The sequence below is a fragment of the Canis aureus genome, chromosome 16 (assembly GCF_053574225.1).
Source record: "Canis aureus isolate CA01 chromosome 16, VMU_Caureus_v.1.0, whole genome shotgun sequence".
NCBI lineage: Eukaryota > Metazoa > Chordata > Mammalia > Carnivora > Canidae > Canis > Canis aureus.
Genome location: NC_135626.1, coordinates 24,862,760 through 24,889,640, shown reverse-complemented (window position 1 = coordinate 24,889,640; position 26,881 = coordinate 24,862,760). Strand labels below are relative to the sequence as shown.

The window sequence follows — 26,881 nt, the reverse complement described above, 5'->3', positions numbered from 1 at the left end:
AGGGTGGAAGCAATGACCTGAAAAATAGAGCAGAGAAAGGGGAAGAAAGAACCAGAGTAATGTTGACAGTTTTAGGCAATGCTGGACACTGAGAACAGTAGATTCCTAGGATAGAAAAGCAAGCCACACAGTGAGAATATAGACCCACTCTAGTTGGAACTTTGGAAAATCAGTGAAGAAAAGCCCTTATTTTCTAAGTCTAGAAAGGGTCTCATTCACTACACCATGTGAAAGCATGTAGTATAATGTGCAGTCACTGCAGGCAAAGATTGCAGGCTCTGAAAAGCTATTAAAATTATTCTGTTGCTGGATTATTGTAAAACTTTAACAGACTTAATGACTGGTAATATTTTTATCACCCCATTTTCTTTTTTTAAAAGATTTTATTTATTTATTCATGAGAGAGAGAGAGAGAGAGAGAGAGAGGCAGAAACACAGGCAGAGAGAGAAGCAGGCTGCATGCAGAGAGCCCGATGTGGGACTCGATCCCAGGACTCCAGGATCATGCCCTGGGCCCAAAGGCAGATGCTCAACCCCTGACCCACCTAGGCATCCTTATCACCCCATTTTCTTACCAAAGATATCTATAACAAACTTAAAATATATGGAATAGAGAAATGAATATAAATTTTAAAAAGAAAAAAAAAACAGAAAAACAAAACAAAACAAAATTTCAAAAAGAGTTACCTGAAAAAAAAAAAAAAAAGAGTTACCTGTCAACCATATAGTTATGTAGACATCACTTAAGGTCAAGAACACCTATAGGAAAAATAAAGTGATTTTTCTGGAGGATAATGAAGTGGCCTGGGAGAAGACTTTAATTTTTCAAGTTATTCTTTCAGAATGGCTGTTCTATTAGTCTTACTCCATCTTTATAGGAAAAAAGGAAATGATCCAAAAGCTCATTAAAATATGAATCTTTCTAAAAAGCAAGTTCCAGAGCAAGTAATACATTCAGTAAGAAATCAGTTACCTATACTCTAAATGTTTGGAGCACATTATAAAAACAAAAGTATGAGACTATAATCCTCACTAGGGCAGTGGTTATCAATTTTGACTGTATAATAGGATCATTTCTTTTGAAAGAAAGAAAGAAAAGAAATACCTCTGTTCTATTTCTAAATCAGAAAACATAATTGAAAAAAAAAAGATTGAATTAATATAAATCAGTCATTTTTGTTTACTGAAAATTTTTTTTGAAACCTAATTTAAATTTAATTCTTTTTTGTTGGAATGGACTCAGAAAAGCTGTGAGATCAATATTGTGCTTAATTAAGAAATTGCCATGAAATCCGTACTCTGAAGGCCAAACATATGATTAATAATATAAACAAATCAAACCTAATTTACATTTCTACTTCTTTGACCATAGGTCATTTTGGTTCTGTTGTTCTGTTGTCTAATTTTTATTTCTTTGGTGGATAGTCTAACTTAAAATATTGATGAGGGGCACCTGGCTGGCTCAGTTGGTAGAGCATGTAACTCTTTATCTCCAAATCATGAGTTCAAGCTCCACATTGGGCATAGAGTTTACATAAAAAAATATCCTGATGGCTCAAAAATCCACATTTAATGTAGATTCCCAGTTTTTAGTCATTTGTGTACTATGGCCATCATATTTTGCCATATAATGCCCATACATTATTTATTTAATGTGTTTATATAAGGGGCACTAGGGTGGCTCAGTGGTTGAGCATCTGCCTTTGGCTCAGGTTGTAATTCTAGGGTCATGGGATTGAGTCCTACATTGGGCTCCCTGTAGGGAGCCTGCTTCTCCCTCTATCTATGTCTCTCCCTTTATGTGTGTCTCTCGTGAATAAATAAATCTTCAAAATTATAGACATATGTTTATAAAAATAACTTTTATCATTTTTATTTAAATAAATGTATTTTTTAAACCATTTCATCAGTATCTTAAAAAGAATATCAGTGTCACACTCCAGAAATAGAAAGTCAAAATAAATTCAATGAAAATAAGATATAATATCAAATTCCAGCTAAGTAGTGTTGCCCTTTAAAGACTAGTATTAAGGTCTGTTCTCTCTTAAAAAGAGAAATTTATCAAGTGTTACATTGGCAGATCAAGTATTAAATTAGCACATTAAAAAACAAGATTAGCACATTAGTACCAAACCAGGACCTTTTCCTTGAAGTAATTAGAGGATTGAGAGAGACTTGAATAGGGAATTACTTTTTCACTGTGAACTAAGGTTATTTAATACCCAAAATAACCTGGGACTTTTCCCATTCTTCAGGAAAGTTACTAATGGACAGAAGATGCTAACATGAGTATCTGTAATAAAGAATCTATATGCTTCTGAATTGTGTGAGGTTTTAACAATTGCTATTTTAAAAATTTAATCCAAAAAGTGAATTGGGGGGATCCCTGGGTGGCTCAGTGGTTTAGCGCCTGCCTTTGGCCCAGGGCATGATCCTGAAGTCCTGGGATCAAGTCCCACGTCGGGCTCCCTGCATGGAGCCTGCTTCTCCCCCTGCCTGTGTCTCTGCCTCTCTCTCTCTCTCTCTGTGTCTCTCATGAATAAATAAAATCTTAAAAACAAAACAAAAAGTGAATTGGTCTGTAGAAAGAAATCTAAGTTTTATTGCCACTCTTTCTATTAAAGGCACTGAAAATTCTTCAGAGCTGGCTTCTGAAGGTCTACAAATTGATAGTATTCACCTGGCTTATAGATCAAAGAGGAGAAAGTATGTAATAAAATGTTGATACAGTGTCTCCCTGTTTAGGCTAAAATTAGGGGTGCTCTAATTGCATTAAGAGAAACTAAAGCCCCACTGTGAGAAACTAATAGCCCCACATGCTATTACGTACCCCCTCAGATGCCTGTGGGATCTTGTTTCACTGGTTAATCACTTTAGTCTTTCTCTTTACCCTCTCAGTTACAGATATCCTGATCTTCTAACAGCATTCATAGATACACATTCTCAAAGTCTTATTTTTTTTTAATATTTTATTTATTATGAGAGATACAAAGAGAGACAGAGACACAGGCAGAGGGAGAAGCAGGCTCTATGCAGGCAGCCTGACATGAGACTCAATTCCAGGTCTCCAGGATCACACCCTGGACTGAAGGCAGCGCTAAATCGCTGAGCCACCTGGGCTGCCCCTCAGAGTCTTCTATTTCTGTTTTTCTATTACTAAACTTAGTAGAAAATAATTCTGTGCTAGTAGTCTCTGCTTCTGCTACTGTACAATCTCTTGATTTTCCTCTCATCATTCAGATTCGGTGTCCTTCTCAGATTCTTCCATTGCCTATTTTGTAAACATTGATCTCTCCTTATTCTACATATACCATGTTCTTATGCTTCAGGAAGACTCTGGGGCTCCAAATTTTTATATTCCACCTCTTTTTCTGTCTTGAGCACACAACTCAAGTGTCCAGGTAGCTCAGACAAGAATATCCCAGAATATCTCAAATAGTTGTATTAACTCATATACTTTATCTTAAAAAGGTGTCAACTCCCAGGGCACCTGGGTGGCTCTGTGGTTGAGCATCTGCCTCTGACTCAGGTCATGATCCCAGGGTCCTGGGATCAAGTCCTGCATCAGGCTCCCAACAGGGAGCCTGCTTCTCCCTCTGACTCAGGTTGTGATCTCAGGATCATGAGATCAAGCCCCATGTCAGGCTCCATGCTTGGCGAGTAGTGTGCTGAGGATTCTCTCTCCCCCTTTCTTTTTGCTTCTCCCTTCCCCTCTCTGAAATAAGTAAATAAATCTTTAAAAATAAATAATAGGTAAACCTATTCATACATACATCATTCACTCAGTTTGTGTCAAAGTCCTTTGCAGTATGTATTCCCAGTTTGCCTTACCAATTTTATTTATACACACACTTTGAAAAAAGTAAAATTTAGTTATACATTAAAGTGTTATTAAAAAAAATAAAAATAAATAAAGTGTTATTAATCAGCAGTAGCAAACTACTGGAGGATTAGAAGCAATAGATAATTTGGGGATTCATTTTTAAAGGCTGCTTAGTTATCAGATTATTAAATTTATATCTCAGTCTCTGACTTCATGATTTTTAGGATGCCAGCCCTGTTGTAATTGAGCTATCATCTGTTCTGAATGGAGGAAAATATTCAATTGGAACAGCAGTACATTGTATAGAGCAGAGTGAAGATAGAATTGGAGGAGGCAGCCTTAGTTATGTGAACACCACAGAAGAGAAATTTTCAGACAACATTTCTACTGCATCTGAAGCTTCGGAAACTGCTGGCAGTGGTAAGTATGGCGTGTTTCCCATAAAGTTTATTCAGGGTCACTTCTTAAAGGAGTATACTTTGTCAGAGGGTGTCCTTTCTAGGATCTAATCAGACTTCCATTCACAGCAGTAAGTTTTGAATGAAATGGTCAATTAAAAGATTCTTGAATGTATTCTTGAATGTAGTAGCTTTACAAAGAGAAACTCTTCTATATTCTACTTCATTAATCAATTTGAAAATGATTGGGGCATCTGGCTGGCTCAGTTAGTAGAGCACGCAACTCTTCTCTCAGGAGTCATGAGTTCAAAGCCAACACTGGGCATGGACCTACTTAAAATAAATAAATAAACTTGTAAAAAAAAAAAAAAGACAAAATATTTTCACTGTTTTCGTTGATTAAAGCCACTTCTCTCCCTATTGCTATTATTTTGTCATTAAATTTAGATTTCAGAAGACAGTTGTTGAGAAACTCTAAAATTCCATCTCCAAGACTGTCTCTGCCTTCATTGGATTAAGTGCACCCTCATATCAGATTATACAAACATTTGAGGCCAGAATTGAGGGAATTTTTTATGAAACTATTGAGAAAAAAGCCATAATGCTTCCCATAATCCCCTACCTACCTAAAACTCAGTGTTTCTACACATTTGGAGGAAATGCTTTGATGTATTTGTGGCCTAGCTGAGTTGAGTTGATCCCTATTACTCTCCTAATAACACTAGCAATGCTCTCAGCCTTACTCTGTTGTTATTCCATCTTTGAGATCTTTTCTCCTTTCCATGAAGGGAGCTGGCAAATTGGACAGAGCTGGCACCTTCTCTACAAAGTTCTTTGTATCTCCTTCTTGTTCCCCATCTGACATTATAGCATCACTCAGCAGTCCTAGAAGTGCTCTCTCTGAGGAGCTTTAACACCCAGATTTTTTCTTTAACCTCTCTAAGGTCCTTTTTGATATGTGCTTACTCTGACCTGTGCTATCCACAGGCTGGTAGTGCCACAGACAAAAGGTTTAAAGTGATTGATGGCTAGAATGTTTACCTGAGATTAGTCTATAGTTCAGAGTTGAAATACCTTAAAATAGCATTGAGGTTCACAACTCTAAGTCATCATGAATCAATTTTATGTGTGTATTTTTCTATTATAACCTGGCATGGCTTCCTTTGAAATAAATTTATTAGGAAACAATTCCTTCCTCTCTGGCACTCATCTGTTAGAGTTCTTGTTTTAGCTCCTTCCCTTTGGTTTAGAGACTTCTTATGACCAGGCCAGTCTTCCAAGAACATTTGGAATGTGTTTACAGGTGGAAGAGAAGAATTAAAGGTGACTGTGTGAGAGCCCAGCTATTTGGCCATACTTTTCTATCAGAGGATGTATAATTTTTGTGAATTATTAGATATTTCAGGAGGCAGGCCAGATGTTCATTTGGTAACAGTTGTGGGTTTTGTTTTTTTGTTTTTCAGATTTTTATTTATTTTGGAGAGAGAGCATGTGTGTGAGTGGGGGGCGGGACAGAGGGTGAGGGGGAGAGACAATCTTAGGCAGACTCCACACTGAGCTGAGTGTGGAGCCAGACATGGGGCTGAATCACATGACCCTGAGATTATGAATGAGCCAAAGTCAAAAGTCAGACACTTAAAGCAGCTGCACCACCCAGGCACCTCATTTGGTAACAGTTTAAAGTTTTTCTTCCACCTAGTGTTATGCTAGGTATTGCCCAGAAGGATTACGTTTATATTTCCTACCTTCTACAGAGTTATCAAAATCTTGTACTAACATGCCAATAGAAAAATAGCATTAATCTAATACATGGACATAGAGTTCATATCTTTATGGATAATAACTAAAAATAAATTCCATCCTCTTTTCTTTTACAGGCTTTCTGTATTCTGCGACACCAGGGGCAGATATGTGCTTTGCTCGACAACATAACACTTCTGACAATAACAACCAGTGTTTGCTAGGAGCCAATGGGAATATTTTATTGCATCTCAATCCTCAGAAACCAGGCGCTATTGATAACCAGCCACTAGTAACTCAAGAACCAGTAAAGGTAAGTAATATGACATCTGCTTAAAATAATTCTCTTTCAAGTGGCATATAAATTTCACTCTAGAGATTTTAACGTATAGCATGACATTCATACATTCATGGTTCATTTAATTAACTGTAGATGGAGATCTCTGCAGAGTATATTTCTGTGAGAATATTTTTTGATTTAGTAATTGCGTAGAAGCAGTGTAGTAATCCTTAGAAATATTCTTAGGACAGCTACTGTGAAAATGTAGTCTTATGTGTATGTGGGATTTTTTTTCCCAAAAATAATATTTTCTGAGCTTTGTGCAGTGGCAGTATCATAGCCAATGAGGTTTATCTGAGGCGTGATTATTGCTAATTAACTTTTCCCAAAATAATATTTTCTGTCGTTTGAATGAAATCTGTGAAAACCAGTCTTATTTCCAAATGCTCCAATGATTTTTCAAATGATTTGCCTTGAGTTCTTTTTTTTTTTTAAGATCTTTACTTATTTATTTGAAAGAGCACACGTGCGAACTCACGAGTAAGCACAGCGGGGGGGAAGGGCAGAGGGAGAAGCAGGGAGCCTGACATAGGGCTTGATCACAGGACCTCAGGATCACAATCTGAGCTAAAGGCAGACACTTAACTGACTGAGCCACCCAGGTGTCCCTTGAGTTCTCTTTCTTAAATAATTTATTTTGAAAGTTAAAAATCTCTTTAAGAAAATACGTTATTTTTCAGTAACATGAAACTGAGTAGTGACATAGGTATTTGTTCTGTATCTAGACTTTGTTAAAACACAAGAGACTATAATACTAAAAATATTTTTTAAATCAACATTTGTATTCCATCCTTTCTAAGGCTACATCACTAACACTAGAAGGAGGACGATTGAAACGAACCCCACAGCTGATCCATGGAAGAGATTATGAAATGGTCCCAGAACCTGTGTGGAGAGCACTTTATCACTGGTATGGAGCAAACCTGGCCTTACCTCGACCTGTAAGTATAACCAATGGTGCTTATATAAGGAACAGCCCTAGCTTGGGTCATTACTTTCTGTATGAATCTCACTATCCACAAATTAGTTCTTACCTATAGCAGCAGAGTATCAGTACTGTTGAATAAAATTTATGTTCTTTTACATTTATTCATTCATTTTACTGAGCACTGTATTGGATACCAACTATACAATGATATGCCTATGAAGTGGGTGATTTACATGGAGTGGAGGGAATAGTAACTGGACTAAACAAAGTCAAGGTATTATGAGGCTGAGCTATTAAATAAGTTCTCCATATAAACTCAGACTTTAGGATATTGCAGGACTTAGGCTGGAGCAGAAGTCTGAGAGCCAGTGCCGAAAAGTTCAGTGAATGTAGGAGAAATGGTGCAGTGATTAATTCTGAAACTTCTTTTTATTAACCACACAGGCATCCAGTTAGGGGTTGGTTCATCCCATAGTTGTTAGTGGATTTTTGGGTTTTGTCTTTTTGTAGGAAGGACACACAAATGATCATAACAAATGATAACAGGAATCCAAGGCTAATGAATTCTGATTGTTGCCATTACTAGGATGAGTCATTCAGAGCATAAATAAAATGCTCTAAGTAATTTAAAAGAATAATTTAAAAGACTTGAAGTATATAATATCAAAATAATAGTGAATTAACTATACTTTTATGTTATTGAGCTTATATAGTAAACAACAGGACTCATGTCCTGAATACTCTTCCATGCAGTAAAATACTTTGTAAGAAGGTTCTTTTTGTAGATCAAGAAACACTCTCCCTCACATTAATGTCCAAGATAGAACTTTCTTATACCAGGAAAGCTTGCATAGATGAGATACTGTAAGTTAGATCACTTCCAAAAAGAGTAAAAGTCTGCTATAAAGCCTTAATCTATAATTTTGACTAATTACATTTATTAAAAACTGTGTTTAGGTCAGAAGCAGGAATTTGGGATTTGTGTTTGTTGGCTCCAAAATATTCCTACTGTATTTGGCATCAGAAATTCTAGAAGATATATATTAAAAATAAATATACATAGATACATATACATATATACTTTATTCTTTACATATTGGAAGGTAGGGTAGTCCTTCAGTTAGTTGCTTAATTTCTGGGACTTTCCTGCTATGTCTTAATATTCTATATCTGGGGAAACATTGTGATAATTGTTTGACATATATATAGTTTGATGTTTTAGAGCCTGCCTAGATTTGGATTACCAATGTTCCAATCTAAATCTTAGATTCCTCCTCTGTTAAGTGGAAATAACAGTTATCTACTTCATTAATGTTATTTTGATAATTAAATAATATATATATGATTAACAGTATCTGATTTATAGTAAGTGGTTAGTAAACATTGACTTTTGCTAATACCATCATCATCATCATAATTATTAGATGAATTTTTTCAGAGCCTCACACAAGGTCATGTTTTTTACATTGATGTCAGACAAATATTAAAATAATCTTACTAAATCGAAACTGCATTCGCTGGCTTGGTAGTATTTTCTTTTAATCTCTATATATAACACATTTGCCTGATTCCAGGAAAAAATGCTGCAAAAAACATTTAAAATATGGTGTTTTCAGGTAGGGAGTAAATACTAAAATTTGCCATGACAAAGTTAAAAATGAATACTTTCATACTTATATTAAGTCAGACTATGTATTTAAAAATATCTTTGGAAAAAAAATATATCTTTGGGGTAGCTGGGTGGCTCAGTCAATTAAGCATCTGACTCTTGATCTCAGCTCAGGTTTTGATCTCAGGTCTTCATAAGGTCATAAGGTGTGGAGCCTACTTAAAAAAAAAGAAAAAGAAAAACATCTTTAATTTGTACATGTGATATGATACAGATACAGTGATACAGAAAAAAAAAAAGAAAATAAAAATCATGTCAAATCCTACTACGTTAAGAGGTAACCACTATTAACACCTTAATGTACTTTTTTTCCCAAACATTACTCTATGCCTTTTCACATACATACATAGATAGATATGGGTTATTTATTTGTTGAGGGCAGAGGCAATGGGGAGAAGCAGAGTGAGAGAGAGAATCCTAAGCAGATTCCACACCCAGCTTGGAGCCCAATGTGGGACTTGATCTCACAACCCTGAGATTATGACCTGAGCCAAAATCAAGTCAGAAGCTTAATCATCTGAGCCACTCAGACACCCCATGTGTGGGTAATTTTATGAAATTGAATTATCTTATACCTGGTGTTTTATGATCTGCTATTATTTTCAATCTAACAGCTACTGTGGATGTCATTGTAGGTTAATAAATTTAGATCTAAAAAAAAAATTTAGATCTATACCATTATTTTTAGTAATTGCATAATGATCCTTTATATACTTTGCATACATATACATATATATGTACATAAATCATAATTTATTAACTAATCACCTACTGATGGATATTTAGTTTGCCTCTAGTGTTTAATTTTAAAAAACCATTTCTGGAAAAAAATTTCCTAGTGAGAATTTTTTCCCCAAACATGTGATGATTTTTTTAAGATAAATTCTTGCAAATGAAATTATATCTATTGTTTTCCGGTTATCTTTGAAGTTATTAGCAAGTTCAAAGACAAGAATAATTAAAATATAAATAAATATGTTTTTGTATGTTTGTGCATAAGAATTTGTTAATTGTAATTTGCTCACAAAATCACTTGTTACCTTGGCAAGCAAGATGCATATATTATAAAAACTACTTCATTATCAGTTCAGATTCTGCCAAAGGTATGTCTTATGTAGTCTGACAAATACAGATACTGAATTATTAACCTTTTCTCAAAACATATTAAACCGAAATCATAAGAAATTATGGTTGGCTTTGTAGGTATTAGTGCCTATGTAGAAGTAGACAGACTTCTTCCAGCAGTCTTAGAGGAAAATACCAGGGAGAGCCTTTATACTGCTTATCATGTAAGGTCCCCAATGGGGGACCAATGGAGCTTTTCAAATACCATACAATAGCGTATCAGAATATGCCAAATACTTTTAAGAAAAAGTCCTACTAAAGGTTTAGTTTATAGCATTGTTTTCATTTGGTTCTTTACTGCCCCCTCTTGACATTAAAAAGTGCTCTATTGTAGAAAACATTGGTTACTAGGGCAGAGGGAAATAAAATAAAGCCTCATCACTTGAGACATTACAAATTATGTAGAATTTTATGTTTTAAGGTGTGTTAATCCTATCCTTTTGGAATACTAGCTTGATAATGTTCTATCTACCCTTGACCTCGTAGAACAATAGTTTTCTAATGAAATGTTTTCCTGTGTCTTTGGGCTGGCAAGCACATTATTGGAGGGGGTTATTGAAAAATCCTCTTTCAACAACATGAATCTCCGCTTTGGGCCTCCAATATAGTTGTTTTAATCATAGACAAAAGTATATTGAACAAACCTATTATAATAGAATATAGATAGCAAAATTTTTTAAGTTTATATTTTATTTATTTGATAGCACAGGCATAGAGAATGACAGGCAGAGGGAGAGGGAGAATCAGGCTCCTTGCTAATAAGCAGAGAGCCTGATGGGGGGCTCAATCCCAGGACCCTGGGATCATGACCTGAACTGAAGGCAGATGCTTAACTGACTGAGCCACTAGGAGCCCCAGAAAATTTTTATATGAAAACATTTTTATCCTTACTAATATAAGAAATAAAATTTTAAGCAAATTTATAGTACTGTATATGTGTTAAAGAAACCAGGTGTTTTCAAATCATGTCTACTGATAAGATTTTATGAGAGAACTATGTTCATACATTTCTGAAAATACTGTAAATTACAACACTTTGGGTGACAAAATGACTTAATATAGTTAATAACATGGCCTTCCATGCTTTTTGACTTATAACTCCAGTCCTAAGAATTTGTTCTTTAAAAGGCCATCATTAATATACACAAAATACGGGATCCCTGGGTGGCGCAGCGGTTTGGCGCCTGCCTTTGGCCCAGGGCGTGATCCTGGAGACCCAGGATCGAATCCCACGTCGGGCTCCCGGCATGGAGCCTGCTTCTCCCTCTGCCTGTGTCTCTGCCCCTCTCTCTCTCTCTGTGTGTGACTATCATAAATAAATAAAAATTTAAAAAAATATATATATATACACAAAATACATAAAAGTGAAAAGAATTATAGTATGAAGTTAATAGAATTAATAGTTAAGATTTCTCCTCTTTATCTCAATGTTACTTGCTTTTAAATAAAAGAGGAGAAAATATTCACCAGGGGTTCTAATCTTAGAAGATGGGTTTAGGACCAGGAAACTGAGAGTATATAAGAAACCTATGAATCTAACCAAGTATAGGTGGTAAACCTATTGAACATTTTAGTTAAAAAATAAATCTTAGAAATTAGGTAAAAATGACCAGTTTTGTTTCTTCTTTCATGGTGATCACATTGTATCTTTTATGACAACAGGTGATCAAGAATAGCAAGACAGAAATCCCAGAGCTGGAATTGTTTCCTCGATATCTTCTCTTCCTAAGACAGCAGCCTGCTACTCGGACGCAGCAGTCTAACATCTGGGTGAATATGGGTATGATCAGCCTGAGAATGTTTCCTCAGCATTTACCAAGAGGTAACTTAAGAATGCAGCAAGAATACCATGCATTTCTTTAAAAAACAAAAGCAACCAAGTTGCTCAAAGTCTGGTGCCACTATACTAATATGTATTCCCATCGGCTTTCATACAGAATCAGTAAATCATCTGTGGGGCCTAAATCTATGGTCATGCGCAAGACTAGATGAGGTAGTGGCAAAATCTCAGCAGCAAACTGAGAATTTTTTCCCTTTCTAGTTTGAAAACATACAAAGAAAATAGAAATACATTTCATATACTTTGTTTCATTGGAAACAAGCCATTGTAAATTATTTGCCTGACCTAAATTAAAAATCTGTCAGTCAATGACTGACTGGTCTTTTCAACTCCACTCAAATTTCTGAAAAGTAATTTCTTTCACAATATCATATTTTTGTTTGTTTACTGTTTTGGGGACTTTTCTGATAAAACAAGATACAATTCTCGCTTAATCCAGAGAGCATTTATTAGAGACAGATAATATAAAATGAAGGATATGTTTTTGAAAATTAAAATGACACATTTGCTTTGAAGAACATCAAGCCTACCAAAATGATGTATAATTCCTGTTTTAATGTATTACATGGGAAAAGTTCCCCCTTTGATTTCTCTGTGAGGCTAAATTTTATAGACAGGTAGGACTTGCTCTATACTTTTGCTTTGCAAATATTTGACTTTGTTCTTCAGTGGAAATAATGAGTTAATCTGTTTACACAAAGTCTAAGACTTTATGTAACAATGCCAGAATATATATATATATAACAATGCCAGAATATTATTAATATAACTTAGTATGCAAGAACTACCTGTGAACCCAAACCAACTCTATAAGTACCATTCATCCTTTGAAATCAAATATTTAGTTTTCTATCTTCCTTAAAAGTTATATTCAGATAATATATGAAGATTCTTACACATATTATTTGGTAAGAATTATAGCAAAGCATTGGCTTTTTCTGCCTAACCAAACTTTGTCTTTGGCAAAAATGTCAAAATCAAGGAGCAGTGAAATAGAATCACTATAAAACATTCTTGATTTAATTTTCCATTGAATAAAAGTTTTTTGTTTTTTGTTTTTTTGCCTTGCTTCCATGGCACCCATAGCATATATTTTTCAATTTTCTTTGAAAGATAACATGAGAGGCAAGATGTGTTGTTGTACCATTAGTAAGTATTCTTTGTAACTCTTGTGCTGATCCTAGATTTCTGCTGCTTCTGTAAATTCTACTAGATTTGTTGATGCTATTCAAAAACATAAAATTATGTGTAATAAGTGGCTGCCTGCTTAATGAGCTATGCTATAAAAACTGTCTAGAATTCAAATAAATTTCTTATGTGGCTTATGACAATAGAAATTGACTTGGACACTACGCTCGCAAATGCTTCTGAATCCTAGAACTGAGTATATGCTCCAAATTTATTCTTAATTTGAAATTTTATTCCTTACTAATTAGTTCTGAAATCAATCATTAATCATATTGAAGTTTACAAAAATATGCTTTCTTGCTGTAATCTTATAACTAATCCTCTGATGTATACTTAGAGAAATTTGTTCTTTTATTTTCTCTTAGGAATTATCCTTTGCTTGCTGATAGTAAAAGATTTGCTAAGCTTTTCTAGTTTAAAAACTGATCATGGTTGGGCTTTGTTCTGCCCTAACATATTTTTCATCTTTTTCATTACTCAATGTGTTAGGACTGTTTACTAGGCTCTTTTATTACTTTTGAAGTGATGAGTATACAAACTGTGACACAGTATACTTAAATGTATACTTATATGTAGCCATGTTGACAGATAAAGAGGTCTTTATTTCTTGGTTGGTTTTTCAGCCTATTTTAGGTGAGTAAATTCTTTTTGGAAGCTTTTTAAAAGGCATATGATACCAATATTTTTATTTGCTTTGTTTAGTAGGTGAAAACCCAAAAGCATTTAATAAGAGGAAAAAAGCTATGTCTCCATTGGATAGGTAGAAATTACCTGGCAGGTATAATCTTACCCTAGATGGCTTATATTGATATGCTAAGTTTATTTTTATTTTGGATTACTAAGTAAACTATAACCTACTATAGCTAGAGAGGACCATTTTAAGCTATAGCTCTTTTTTTTTTTTTTTTTTTTTTTTAAGGTTTTATTTATTCATGAGAGACAGAGAGAAAGAGGCAGAGACACAGGCAGAGGGAGAAGTAGGCTTCATGCAATGGAGCCCAATGTAGCACTCGATCCCGGTTCTCCAAGATCACGCCCTGGGCAGGTGCTAAACCACTGAGCCACCCAGGGACCCCTAAACTATAGCTCTTGCCTGGGTTTTTGGCTAAATAGTTAACCAAGGTTTAGTTGATTGTTTTAGCAACCTATATTTTGACTCATTCAATCTCGTCACTTCATCTCCCTTCTCTTTTGAAGTATGTGGTTAAACTTGTTAAATTCTTCGCTTTTCTCTTTCCTCTTATTGCCATTCTTTTTGTTTCTTGAGCCCTCTAGAAATTCAAGATTATGCCCGTTGTCCTCTTATTGAGTGGGCAGGCCCTACAGTCTTCCTCCCTCTTACCTTTTCAGCCGGGCAATTTTTTTTCACAGAAGCGCCCTTGGTTTCACTTTCAACTCTGTTTGGGCATTGTAGAGTCTATGCCTATTTCGAATTTTAAAGAAAAGTTTCTTGTGTAATTGTACTAATGTGCCAGGTAATTGGGGCATTTAATGACTGAGTGATGGGATTAGTAATTCAAAGACGGTTTATTTTAAGAAAGTGGGTCAGATTATTAAATAAAAATTCAACAATGTAAATGTTAAAGATCTAATTGGCTTTATTAATCGATTTATGAGTCTTGCAGCATCCCATCTAGCAAGTAGAGAAGTGCTCCTGAGGGCTACAGGAAAGAAGATTTTTAAAGGGTAGGGAGTGGAAAAAAGGAAATTTTTCACAAAGATTCTTCTGTTTTAGACAAGATCTCCCTTTTAAGGGGAAAAGCAGGGGTCTATCAATAAATGTCCTAGTACTGACCAGGAATACCCATGTTGACTGTTTAAAGGTTACATTTCTAGCAGGTTTGAAACTGCAGTTAGGTTAGGTATTAAGTCTTGGTTTATGAACTTAGGACTTTAACCTAAGTGATGCCGTTTTGGGCCAGTGGTTTTTGTTTTGTTTTTTTAACAAATCCAGTTATCTGTAGAATTCAAATCCAGTCCCATTATAATCTTCCCCATTCTTACATTGAATATTGATTTTGCTATTGAGTGTCACCCTACTGGGGGCAGCCAAGATACCAGTGTCTGTTATTGATACTTTGCTACTCTTTGGAATCCAAATACCATCTCTTACTTGGGCTCTGATTTTGTTGCTCTTTCTTTCAAAGTTAAAGGCTTCAACTTACTTTAACACAGTTGGTCTCCTATCTTCATTTTAAAGCTTCTTAATTTACAAGATTATTAAACTTTTAATTCTTAGGCACCTGGGTGGCTCAGTTGGTTAAGCATCTGCTTGAGGCTCAGGTCATGATCCCAGGGTCCTGGGGTCAAGCCACACATCAGCTCTGTGCTCAGCACAGTTTTCTTGTCTCTCTCACTCTTTCCCTTCCCCCGACCTCCACTTGTGCTCTCTCTCTCTCTCTCTCTCAAATCTTTTAAAAAATCAAAACTATAATTCTCATTTCTCATCATTATTTCCTAAAGCAGTCATTGCTGAGGGTTTTTTTTACATATGCCTTTTTCCTTATTATGATTACTATGACCATAGGAAATGTACCTTCTCCAAATGCACCATTAAAGCGAGTCTTAGCCTATACAGGCTGTTTTAGTCGAATGCAAACCATCAAGGAAATTCATGAATATCTATCTCAGAGGCTACGCATCAAAGAGGAAGATATGCGCCTGTGGCTTTACAACAGTGAGGTAAGTCATTTCCTATCGTAAGGTGACACGTACACATGTTGAAAAGATCCAAACAATACAGAAATATATAGTGAAACTTCTTCATTCCCATCCTTTGACCTCTATTTTCTATTCTCTTCAGAGATAGTGCCATTAATTGCTTATATAGTCTTCCTAACATATGCAATGTGTTTTCAGATTATACTCTGAAATTGGAACGTAAGTAGTTTTAACCAGTTCTCTGTTCCATTGTTCCCTCTTTTTACATCCTCCTATGATCACCATCGAGAGGCAGTATAGTATAATATGTAATAGTTAACACAATTGCTGGAGCCCCACTGCCAGTGATTAAATCTTAGCTCTGCCACTTGTTTAGTTGTATAACCCAGAGCAAGTCACTTAACTGTCTCAATTTTCTTGTGAGTAAACAGGCAAAACAATAGTACCTCCCTTAGAATAATTGACTTAATTTTGTGAGCACAAACAAAAACATGTAATTCTGTATACTTTGATTTTATATTTTTGGTTCCTAGTAAGTTTCATTCTTAACATTAGCATATTTACTTAATTTCATACTAGGTACTAAGGAAAATTTCTTTTGTGTGCTTCCGGGAATCTACATCTCAATTTTGGTTTGATGGGTGATAAATCTTCTGATCTCCCCAAAATTCTGTTATAACTTTGTTTTAGAGACATGAAGTATTTGTTTATGAAGTAGACATTGGTTTTCTCTCATTTTGCCAACCTAAATTATAAATATTTCTGAACAACTATACTATGCCAAATACCTGTCATATGAGGTAGGGAACTACAAGGACATGTTTAATTGTTTTGTCATTAATATTTACTTCCATTTCCGTTTCAAGTCTAGTAATCAAATTAACAAAAACATTTCCTCCTCCATACACAGAATTACCTTACTCTTCTGGATGATGAAGATCATAGATTGGAATATTTGAAAATCCAAGATGAGCAGCATCTGGTAATTGAAGGTACAAGATGGAAGCATATATCTTTATTAGATTTTAGGAAAAAAATTTAAAGATTTACTTACTAATAATCCATTTTATAATTTTTCTAAATATTACTTGATCATTATACTCTTTATAATAAAGAAAAACTATTAAGCTCTTATGTAATGTTACATACTATCTAGATTGCTTTAAAAGAAAAATATGTCTACATTCATTAGATGGCAAGGGATGGAAACATCAGGTAGAAACAAGTGAATCTAGTTATAAGTGTACAAAATTTCTTAAAAACTTCAAGCTGTCTTTTTGAGTTTGAGTAAGAAAAACTTTTTGGCACAGTTAGTGGCAGAGGCTTTCCTTAGTCATCAACATTGGTCACTTACCAACAGAGCTTACTTGTTTGTATATTCACACATAGATTTACACATGTGCATGTGTCACTGAAAATTTAAAATGTATCTTTTCTCATCAAGGTTTTTGGAAACATTACTAGCTTCCTTTGTATTAAAATACATTACTCCAACAGTTGTCAAAATTTAAGAAGGAATTGTGATAATTCTAGTGTATTAAGTTTAAGAGCTTTAATTACTTCTATAAATTTTTGAGTATAATTTTAATTCAGGTAGGTAATTGAAGGAATAGCTTACTAATGAATTGTAATCAAGTGACTATATAGTCCCCAATATAAAGAGTTGGAATGGTTTCAGAATCAATTACTAAAATTAACTCAATTTTTTTTTTATTTCTAATTTAGAAATAAGAACTTTTTCTTTTTTTTTTAACAGAAGCAATCCAGTGGGTTGAATGGATAAGAAATTAACACATTCCTCTCTATCTTTCCAGTTCGCAATAAAGATATGAGCTGGCCTGAGGAAATGTCCTTTATAGCAAACAGTAGTAAAATAGATAGACACAAGGGTAAGTCTCTGGTTAATTATTTTTAGAAAGCTTGTTTTTAAAAATTTATTTTTTTTTCTTTTCTCATTATTGAAAGGTTAACAACTTTTTGCTTTCTAGTTCAAAAGGGATTAGGTCCTCTTTTACTTTTCTCTTTCCTGAAGCATCAAATCTCTTTCTAACCTTGAAATTAATAATTCATATAAAGACAGTACTAGGAGAGAATTGTTTGAATTCTAAAAAACTATTATAGCAGTTAGAATCATTGCTGCTTTTAGATCACAAATGAGCTTGGATTATCATGATTGCCAATGACACTTGATGAAAAACCTTCCCTACTTTAGCATTCTAAGACCAGATGAAGAAGTATTAGCTCCATTTAGCTGATTACAAGAATTATAAAAATCATTGCATTGAATGCAAGTGTGTGTTTGGTCTGCGACATCTTGTTGTAGTTAGCTTCCTTTTCGTATTTGTTTCTTCTAGTTCCCACAGAAAAAGGAGCCACTGGTCTAAGTAACCTGGGAAACACTTGTTTCATGAACTCAAGCATCCAGTGTGTTAGTAACACACAGCCACTGACACAGTATTTTATCTCAGGGAGACATCTTTATGAACTCAACAGGTAGTATTTCCTGATTCATTGCCATCTTTTTTATGACTTTGTTATGAACCCACTATCACTTAAATTTCCTTTTCACCCTAGAGGAAAAAAGTCTTATCTTATTTGCCCTATTGGGTATGAATAAGGGGCAAAGGATACTTCTCTTATTTTAAAAAGATATTTTGATGTGAAAAAATAGATGCTAGACATTTCTATGCCCATGTGATTGTGATTTATGAGAACCTTTGGCAACAAATTTTCCTCTCAAACTTCTAGGACAAATCCCATTGGTATGAAGGGGCATATGGCTAAATGCTATGGAGATTTAGTACAGGAACTTTGGAGTGGAACTCAGAAGAATGTCGCCCCATTAAAGCTTCGGGTAAGCAGGTTAAAATAATATGAAAGTATTTACGTCCTAAGCAGTTGTTTAAGTAACTGATTTTTTCTACATGCTTTTTATGTTTAACTTTTTAGTTTTAATGTGTTTTAAATCCTTCATGAGGCATAAACTAGGTGTCAGATACTTCCCCTTGTTGAAGTGTATGCAAAATACTGATAAAGATGCAGTGTTAGGAAATGATCAAAGTCACAGTCTAAATTTGGGATATCACTCAGTTTACTAATTTATCAAATATCCTACTTGTACATAGAGTAAATCTTCCTTTGTTATTCCTTTACTGTTACCAATATTCTTACTGCAGTATTCTCTGAGCCTAGTAAATGATACTCTATACATTTTTAACATTACTAAGATAATTCTATCTATTGAATTTTAAAAAGCAGCAAGAGGGGCGCCTTTGTGGCTCAGTTGATTAAGCATCCAACTCTTGATCTCACCTCAGGTTTAGGTCTCAGGATTGTGGTTTAAGCCCCACATTGGGCTCCAGGCTGAGCATGGAGCCTAATTTTTAAAATAAATAAACTTAATTAAACAAAAATAAAAAGCAAAAAGAGGGCAGCCCTGGTGGCGCAGCGATTTAGCGCCGCCTGCAGCCCAGGGCGTGATCCTGGAGACCCAGGATCAAGTCCCATGTCGGGCTCCCTGCATGGAGCCTGCTTCTCCCTCTGCCTGTGTCTCTGCCTGTCTCTCTCTCTCAATCCCTCTCTCTCTGAATGAATAAATAAATCTTTAAAAATAAAAATAAAATAAAAGGCAGAAAAAATATAATTATTGAAATAGATACAAATTTTATATTAATATATATAGTGCAATTAGGATTGTTATTTTTAGGATTATTTTTTTAGGATTGTTATTTTTAGGATTATTTTTTATCTTTAAAAACAATACAAAAACTTTTTAGATTAAAAATTAATAATCATAATAACTAAAAATTTGACCACTTAACTACTTCCAGGGACTGACTATTCTAATTACACTATGTGTATTAACTCATTTAATCCTCTAAATAGACCTAGAATGTAAAGCAATATTATCCTCATTTTATGGCTTAGGAAACTAAGGTTCAGAGTGGTTAAATAGCTTGCCCAAGATTATAAGCTAGTTAGTAAGTCCTTATAGCTAAACACAAGGCTATTCTGCTTTTAATAATAAAAGTTAGGATACAAGACTAGAAAAGTTAACTGTGAAAGAAAACCATAACGGGAACTTTTTCTGTGAGAGCAAATGCTATTTTAATATTTCTGTCCTACCTTTCTTAAATAATACCTATGTACCTAAAGAACTGTTTGCTTATATGATACCGAACCTAGGACACAGTATTGGCCAAAATATTGGGCTTTTTTTTTTTTTTTCTTGTCATCTGAGATGAAACCTAGAAAGATTTTGTGATTTTTCAAAATATATTTGCTGAAATTGAGGCAGACTAAATACTATTTACCTTCTTATAATGCCTCTGAATGAATTATGGGGCATTTTCATTCCAAATTTTAAGGGGTAGCAAATAATGAGTTTGATTCTGGTTATATTTATAGTGGACCATAGCAAAATATGCTCCCAGGTTTAATGGGTTCCAGCAACAAGACTCCCAAGAACTTCTGGCTTTTCTCTTGGATGGTCTTCATGAAGATCTCAACCGAGTCCATGAGAAGCCATACGTGGAGCTAAAGGACAGCGATGGCCGACCAGACTGGGAAGTAGCTGCGGAGGTTTGTCGGTTTTGAAGTTCTAATATAAGCAATAGATAAAATGCTCTGGCCACAAATGTATATTACGTAACTTTTAATGCTAACTAAACTATTCTGTGATAAAAAATTTTACTGTGGAAGTGATGGAATTTATATTTCTCTGTGTAATTCTTGTTTGGTAACAGCAAAACAAAGCATCTTTAATGCAAATTTTTAAATGTTACCTTTTTACTTTGTAAACTTTTGGGAAAGGCTATAGGAATGATTAATCAGAATTTCAGGAGTCCCCATAATTTCTAAAATAATATATACAGTGATTAATAGGCATGTTTTATCTGATTTTAAATGACAAAAAACTTTAATACTCATCATTGTTACCATGGAAAGAACAAAAAGATAGGATTTTCCGTCTGAATTTAATATCATAGGTTGAGCAGAAAGAATCACATTCCATTCAAGAACTAGTTTTCTAGGGATCCCTGGGTGGCGCAGCGGTTTGGCGCCTGCCTTTGGCCCGGGGCGCGATCCTGGAGACCCGGGATCGAATCCCACGTCGGGCTTCTGGTGCATGAAGCCTGCTTCTCCCTCTGCCTGTGTCTCTGCCTCTCTCTCTCTCTCTCTCTGTGTGTGACTATCATAAATAAATAAAAATTAAAAAAACAAAAAACAAAAAAACTTTAAAAAAAAAAAAGAACTAGTTTTCTAAAAAAAAAAAAAAAGAACTAGTTTTCTGTACTTAGTAGGTGGTACATTTTAAACTACATATCTGCATTGTAAATTTACAGGCAGAAAGCTTCTGTATTTTAAATGAAGATTAAGAATTATGTACTTTTTTTATTGGAGTATAGTTGACATACAATGTTATATTTGTTTCAAAGGATTATATTCTTGACATTTAAACCTAATACGTTTAGCCACTTTATTTGAATTTGTGTAGAAATAATTATCTTTTGGATTTTGGGGGGAAAAAAAAGCTCTCTAAACTTTTTCCTTGCTAGGCCTGGGACAACCATCTGAGAAGAAATCGATCAATTGTTGTAGATTTGTTCCATGGGCAGCTGAGGTCCCAAGTCAGATGCAAGACATGTGGGCATATAAGTGTCCGGTTTGATCCTTTCAATTTTTTGTCTTTGCCATTACCAATGGACAGTTATATGCACTTGGAAATAACAGGTAGGTCACAAAGTTCTGAAAAATTACTTAACTCCAATGTCTTTTACCTTATTCATGTAACCTGAATTAGTAAGTATAGGGATGCCTGGGTGGCTCAGCAGTTGAGCATCTACCTTTAGCTCAGGCCTGATCCCAGAGTTCCGGGATCAAGTCCCATGTCAGGCTCCCTGCATGGAGCCTGCCTCTCCCTCTGCCTATGTCTCTGCCTCTTTCTCTCTCTCTCTCTCACACGAATAAATAAAATCTTTTGTAAAAAATGAATTAGTATAGTCATTTCTTTATAATGCATTCTCATAAAAATTGACCCACATGTTATAATCTAGCAATCTAATTTCAGACATGATTTGAAGTTTGAAAGACCTGAAACATAGGTCTAAGGCTCGTGCCCATTGATTTCTCTATTATTTTCAAACATGCCAGAAACTCCTTAAAATTTTGCAAAACCACTCATACTTCTATATCAGATAAACATCAAAAAAATAATGATTTCACTTAAGATCATCCCTGAGTACTATCTATTGTAGTTTATATATAAAATAAAAATTCTAGACTGAGGGGTGCCTGGTAGGCTCAGTCACTTAAGTGTCTGCCTTTGGCTCAGATCAGGATCCCAGGGTCCGGGATGCCTGGGTGGCTTAGTGGTTGAGCATCTGCCTTTGGCTCAGAGCATGATCCCGGGATCTGGGATCGAGTCCCACACCGGGCTCCTTGCAGGGAACCTGCTTCTCCCTCTGCCTGTGTCTCTGCCTCTCTGTCTCTCTGTGTCTCTCATGAATAAATAAAGTCTTTTCAAAAAAGAAAGGGTCCTGGGATTGAGCCCCACACGAGGCTGCCTGATCAGCAGAGACTTTGCTTCTCCCTTTGCCTCTCCCCCCGCTCTCTCTCTCAAATAAATAATAAAGTCCTTGTTAAAAAATTCTAGTCTGAAATGTTTGCTATTTCCAAGTGTGTTTGTCTCTCTCTCTCTCACTCACTCTCATACACACACAGGAAAGCTTTCAACAAAACCTGCATTTTACTGATAAAAGATATTTTTTCTTTACTAGTTATTAAACTGGATGGTACTACCCCTGTACGATATGGACTACGACTAAATATGGATGAAAAGTACACAGGTTTAAAAAAACAGCTAAGCGATCTCTGTGGGCTTAAATCAGAACAGATCCTTCTTGCAGAAGTACATGGTTCCAACATAAAGGTAATATTAACTGTTCCTTCTAAGATACTCTTGATTCCATCCTTCAAAGATCACATTTTTCTCGGGGAACCTAGGTGGCTCAGTCAGTTGAGCAGCCGACTCTTGATTTTAGCTCAGGTCATGATCTCAGAGTCCTGGGATCAGGTCCCATGTCTGCTCCCTCTCCCTCTGCCCTTACCCTATTCTCTCTTTCTCAGATAAATAAGTAAATCTTTTAAATTAAAAAACCCACAAGTTTCTTAATTAATGACTGAGGGAGATATTAAAACACAACAAAGACTAAACAAAAAAATTTCTCAAGTTTCCCATCCCAGAAACTTTTAAAAAGGATTGTCAAGTAATCATGAGGGGCGCCTGGGTGGCTCTGCCCATTAAGTGTCTGCCTTCGGCTCAGATCATCAGTGTCTGCTTAGTATCCCCAGGGTCCTAGGATCAAGCCCTGCATTGAGCTCCCTGCTTTCTCTCTCTCTCTCTTTCAAATAGATAAATAAAATCTTTTTTTAAAAAAAAGGAAGTAATAATGATAGTGGCATTTTTTTAAAGAAGGGAAACACACATAAGTCCAGTGCTATCTATATGGTACAATCTAGCTATGTCACTATAGTATAGATTTCCTCCAGTGACCACTGCTGCTACTTTACGCCTCTTCTATATTACTACTCTCACTAGAATTCTTCCTAAGTTAAAGTTTTATACATATTTATAAATGTTTGCTTTTACAGTTTATGAATATATTTACCTGGCCTTTCAACACACTAAGAAGTTAGAGAGCAAAGACAAATTGACACAAATCACTTCTTCCTGCATAGCAGCTAGAAAAACAGCCTGAAACTAATACTATACCATATATTAACTAACTAGAATTTAAATAAAAACTGGAAACAAAAAAATAAAAAGTTTAGGTGGGTTGGGAGAATGGGGTAATTCGGTGATGGGCATTAAGGAGGACATATGATACAATGAGCTCTGGTGTTAAAGACAGCAGATGAATAATTGAACTCTACATCTGAAACTAATAATACACTCTTAACTAATTGAATTTAAATAAAATAAGTTTTAAAATTTTTATATAAAATAATAATAAATATGTTGCCTAGCCTGAATTGAGCCCCTGCCATTGGTATTATTAATATTTATTTTGGGGGGTTTCTAAACAAACTCACCTAATTGATGTTTTTCTCAAATGTGTAAAGCAAAGGTAAGATCTCTCTGAGGTTGGAGCTTAGATGCTTAAAATGAAGGACAAAACTTTAAGGAGCCAGTTACACACAACATACTTCTTTCTCATGGAAAGGAATAATGGTTTTATCAGTAAGGTTAGTTCTTAGTTTATCAAGCTTTCATCTTTTAGTTTAAGAAAAATTATTCAGTCATCTTGTTTTATTGGTAAAAGCATCTAAGACTTAGCTTAAATGTATCAAAGAGATGATTTTCGATTTTACCTGAAACATTTCCCCCTTCTCATCTTACCTCTTTTTCTGTAGAATTTTCCTCAGGACAACCAAAAAGTACGACTCTCAGTGAGTGGATTTTTGTGTGCATTTGAAATTCCTATTCCTGGATCTCCAATTTCAGCTTCTAGTCCAATACAGACAGGTAAGAGATCTAGAGCTCCTTGTGATTTCAGCTTTAAATTTGGCCTTACAGTTTATATTTGTTTGGGCTAAGGATATTTGGGCAAAAGAATTTTGGAGCCTGACTGAAACCTTGGTGATTATTTGACTAAATTCCTCATTTTTTAGATGAGGAGCATAAAATTAAGGCAACATAAGTGATAAGTAAATGCTTATTTAACTAAATCTGCCACTGAAATTCAGATCTCTTGGTTATTTTTATTTGACATTAACATGGCAACAGATGGTATAAGAGGAATATACTATTAGGAAAATAAAACAATAAACACAACTAAAAAAAGAATCTTTTTAGAGTGAGGGTGGGAAATAAAAACAAAAAAAAAGAATATACTTACCTAAGATTGCATGTGATTTGATACGGTTATCCATCAAGTCTTTTTGACCATATTAATATTGTCTATTCTATAATCTTTTCTATCCAATAGAATATTCACTAGTCATATGGACTGTTGAGCACTGTTAAGACTGAGGGAAATACATTTTTAAATTAATGTAAATTTTAAAAGTATCTTTCATCATTTGTAGCAAATATATCACTTTGGTTGGAGGGGTTGTCAATGGGGAAGGATTTGCATTTGTGGGACATAAAGTTTTTTTTTTAATTAAAAAAAAGGCAACATCTAGCTAGAGGCTACTATATTTGACTAAACATTTTTTAGGAGAATAGAGAAATGAATTTGTGGAGAGGAAAAAATAAAACAAAGAATTGTTTGCATGCAACAATATGGTACTGATAAAGGTTTTTACAAAAAAATTTGCTTAAAAGTTTCAGAAAATTTTCTAGCAGTTACTCTTGCTTTGTCATTTAGTCTTAAGTGTGAGTTAATAGAAGTAAAATTTGAAATTAAAATCTTCCAGTCAGTCTAGAATTATTATTTGAACTATGATTTCTCCCTGTCCTTTGCTAAAAATTCTCTACTACAGTGGCCTGGGTCCCCACATTATTTGAGAAAAGAGCAAAGAGAAGGCACCACAAGCTTATGATGCTGTACTTATCTTTGAATTTGTAGATTTCTCCTCTTCCCCATCTACAAATGGAATGTTCACCCTAACCACCAATGGGGACTTGCCCCGACCAATATTCATACCTAATGGAATGCCAAACACTGTTGTGCCATGTGGAACTGAGAAGAACTTTACAAATGGAATGGTGAATGGTCATATGCCATCTGTTCCTGACACTTCCTTTACAGGCTACATCATTGCAGTCCACCGAAAAATGGTTAGTTTAATGTTAGGCAAGTTACAGCTGGTCTTGCCAGTGTTTGTGAAACGTAACCACTTTCTGTCTTTGAAGCATCTTCTTTGTGTTCACTTTCAATGTATTATGTATGCTATTGTAAGTGATCAGAGCTAGGACTCAGTATCACACATGCTGGCCTATGTATGAAATGAGATTCTTCACTCATATTAAACAGCATTCGGATAGCTGGTACATCTGAATACTAATTTCTTTTAAAAGTTTGTGTCTCCTTTGTTCATGTAGGCAGGTACATCTTCTCTGCCATGTTGGTGTGGGTACCTTTGGAGATTGGTTTGTTGGTTGATTGGTTTGTTGGAGAGAAACAAGAATGTTCTTGGGTAAAACAAGTTGTTTCCTAGGACTACTATAATAAATTAGCACAAATTTGGTGGCTTAAAACAACATAAATTTATTCTTTCATAGTTCTAAAGGCTGAAAGTCTAAAATCAAAACATCTGAAATCAACAGGGCTATGCTCCCTCCAGAGGCTTTTGGGGAGAATCCTTCCTTGCCTCTTCCAACTTCCATAGGCATTTCTTAGCTCATAACTCCAATCTCTGCCTCCTTCTTTGCATGGTCTTCACCTTTTCCCTCTACTCTTCACTACTAAAATTTACTGATAAAGCATTGTCATTAGATTCAGGGGCCATCCAGATAATCCAGGATATCTCACCTGAAGATCCTCAACTTAATTACACCTGCAAAAACTATTTTGCCAGATAAGGTCACGTTCACAAGTTCTGGGGGTTAGGATGTGTACATATCTTTCAGGGAGCCATCATCCAATCCACTACATATATCATTTGCTATAGAATGAAAAAAATTAAGTACCTAGAAATAAGCTACAACAGATATACAAGGCATCTATAAGGAATACAATAGAATATTATTGACAAAAATGAAAGAGACTCAAATATTTGAAAGAATAAAACAAGGCAGTCTTGAAGAACAAAGCATGAGGAATTGAGCTACCAGATACTATGATTTTATAACACCACTGTACTTAAGACATTGTGATATTGGTATGAGAGAAGACAAATAGACCAGTGGATTAGAATAGAAAGCCCAGAAACAAGTTTGCAAATGTATGAATGCTTGATTTATAGCAAAGATGGCATTGCAGATCAGTGAGAGACAATTTTCTCAGTCTGTGGTGCTGAGATAATTGGATAGCCATATGAAACTTGACACCGACCTCTCTCATCACACAATATTCAATGCCAGGTGGACTATAGAACTAAATATGACAGCAAAATAATAAAACAACCCCCAGAAGAGAATTAAAGGTGAATACATTCATGACCTTGATGTAGGGAAAGACTGCTTAAATAGGGCACAAAAAGCACTAAGAAGAGATAAGG

At 35.0% G+C, this 26,881-nt stretch overlaps 1 protein-coding gene and 1 pseudogene across 2 annotated transcripts in view; both read left to right on the top strand.

Moving 5' to 3' along the window:
* The window catches only part of USP32 (ubiquitin specific peptidase 32), a 216,941-nt gene that overhangs the window by 169,299 nt on the left and 20,761 nt on the right, over positions 1–26,881 (top strand). The window contains exons 13-26 of one of the 2 annotated variants that reach the window (XM_077852322.1): positions 4,048–4,243; positions 6,099–6,274; positions 7,102–7,242; positions 11,686–11,845; positions 15,579–15,733; positions 16,623–16,704; positions 17,527–17,601; positions 18,067–18,205; positions 18,461–18,566; positions 20,120–20,293; positions 21,271–21,445; positions 22,492–22,643; positions 24,128–24,239; positions 25,288–25,499. In XM_077852322.1, the coding sequence (XP_077708448.1) occupies positions 4,048–4,243; positions 6,099–6,274; positions 7,102–7,242; positions 11,686–11,845; positions 15,579–15,733; positions 16,623–16,704; positions 17,527–17,601; positions 18,067–18,205; positions 18,461–18,566; positions 20,120–20,293; positions 21,271–21,445; positions 22,492–22,643; positions 24,128–24,239; positions 25,288–25,499 (2,055 nt within the window). The remainder of the gene's footprint in view (positions 1–4,047; positions 4,244–6,098; positions 6,275–7,101; positions 7,243–11,685; positions 11,846–15,578; positions 15,734–16,622; positions 16,705–17,526; positions 17,602–18,066; positions 18,206–18,460; positions 18,567–20,119; positions 20,294–21,270; positions 21,446–22,491; positions 22,644–24,127; positions 24,240–25,287; positions 25,500–26,881) is intronic. The other variant, XM_077852323.1, reaches the window with a different exon arrangement.
* LOC144287376 (U4 spliceosomal RNA) lies at positions 6,556–6,676 on the top strand (annotated as a pseudogene).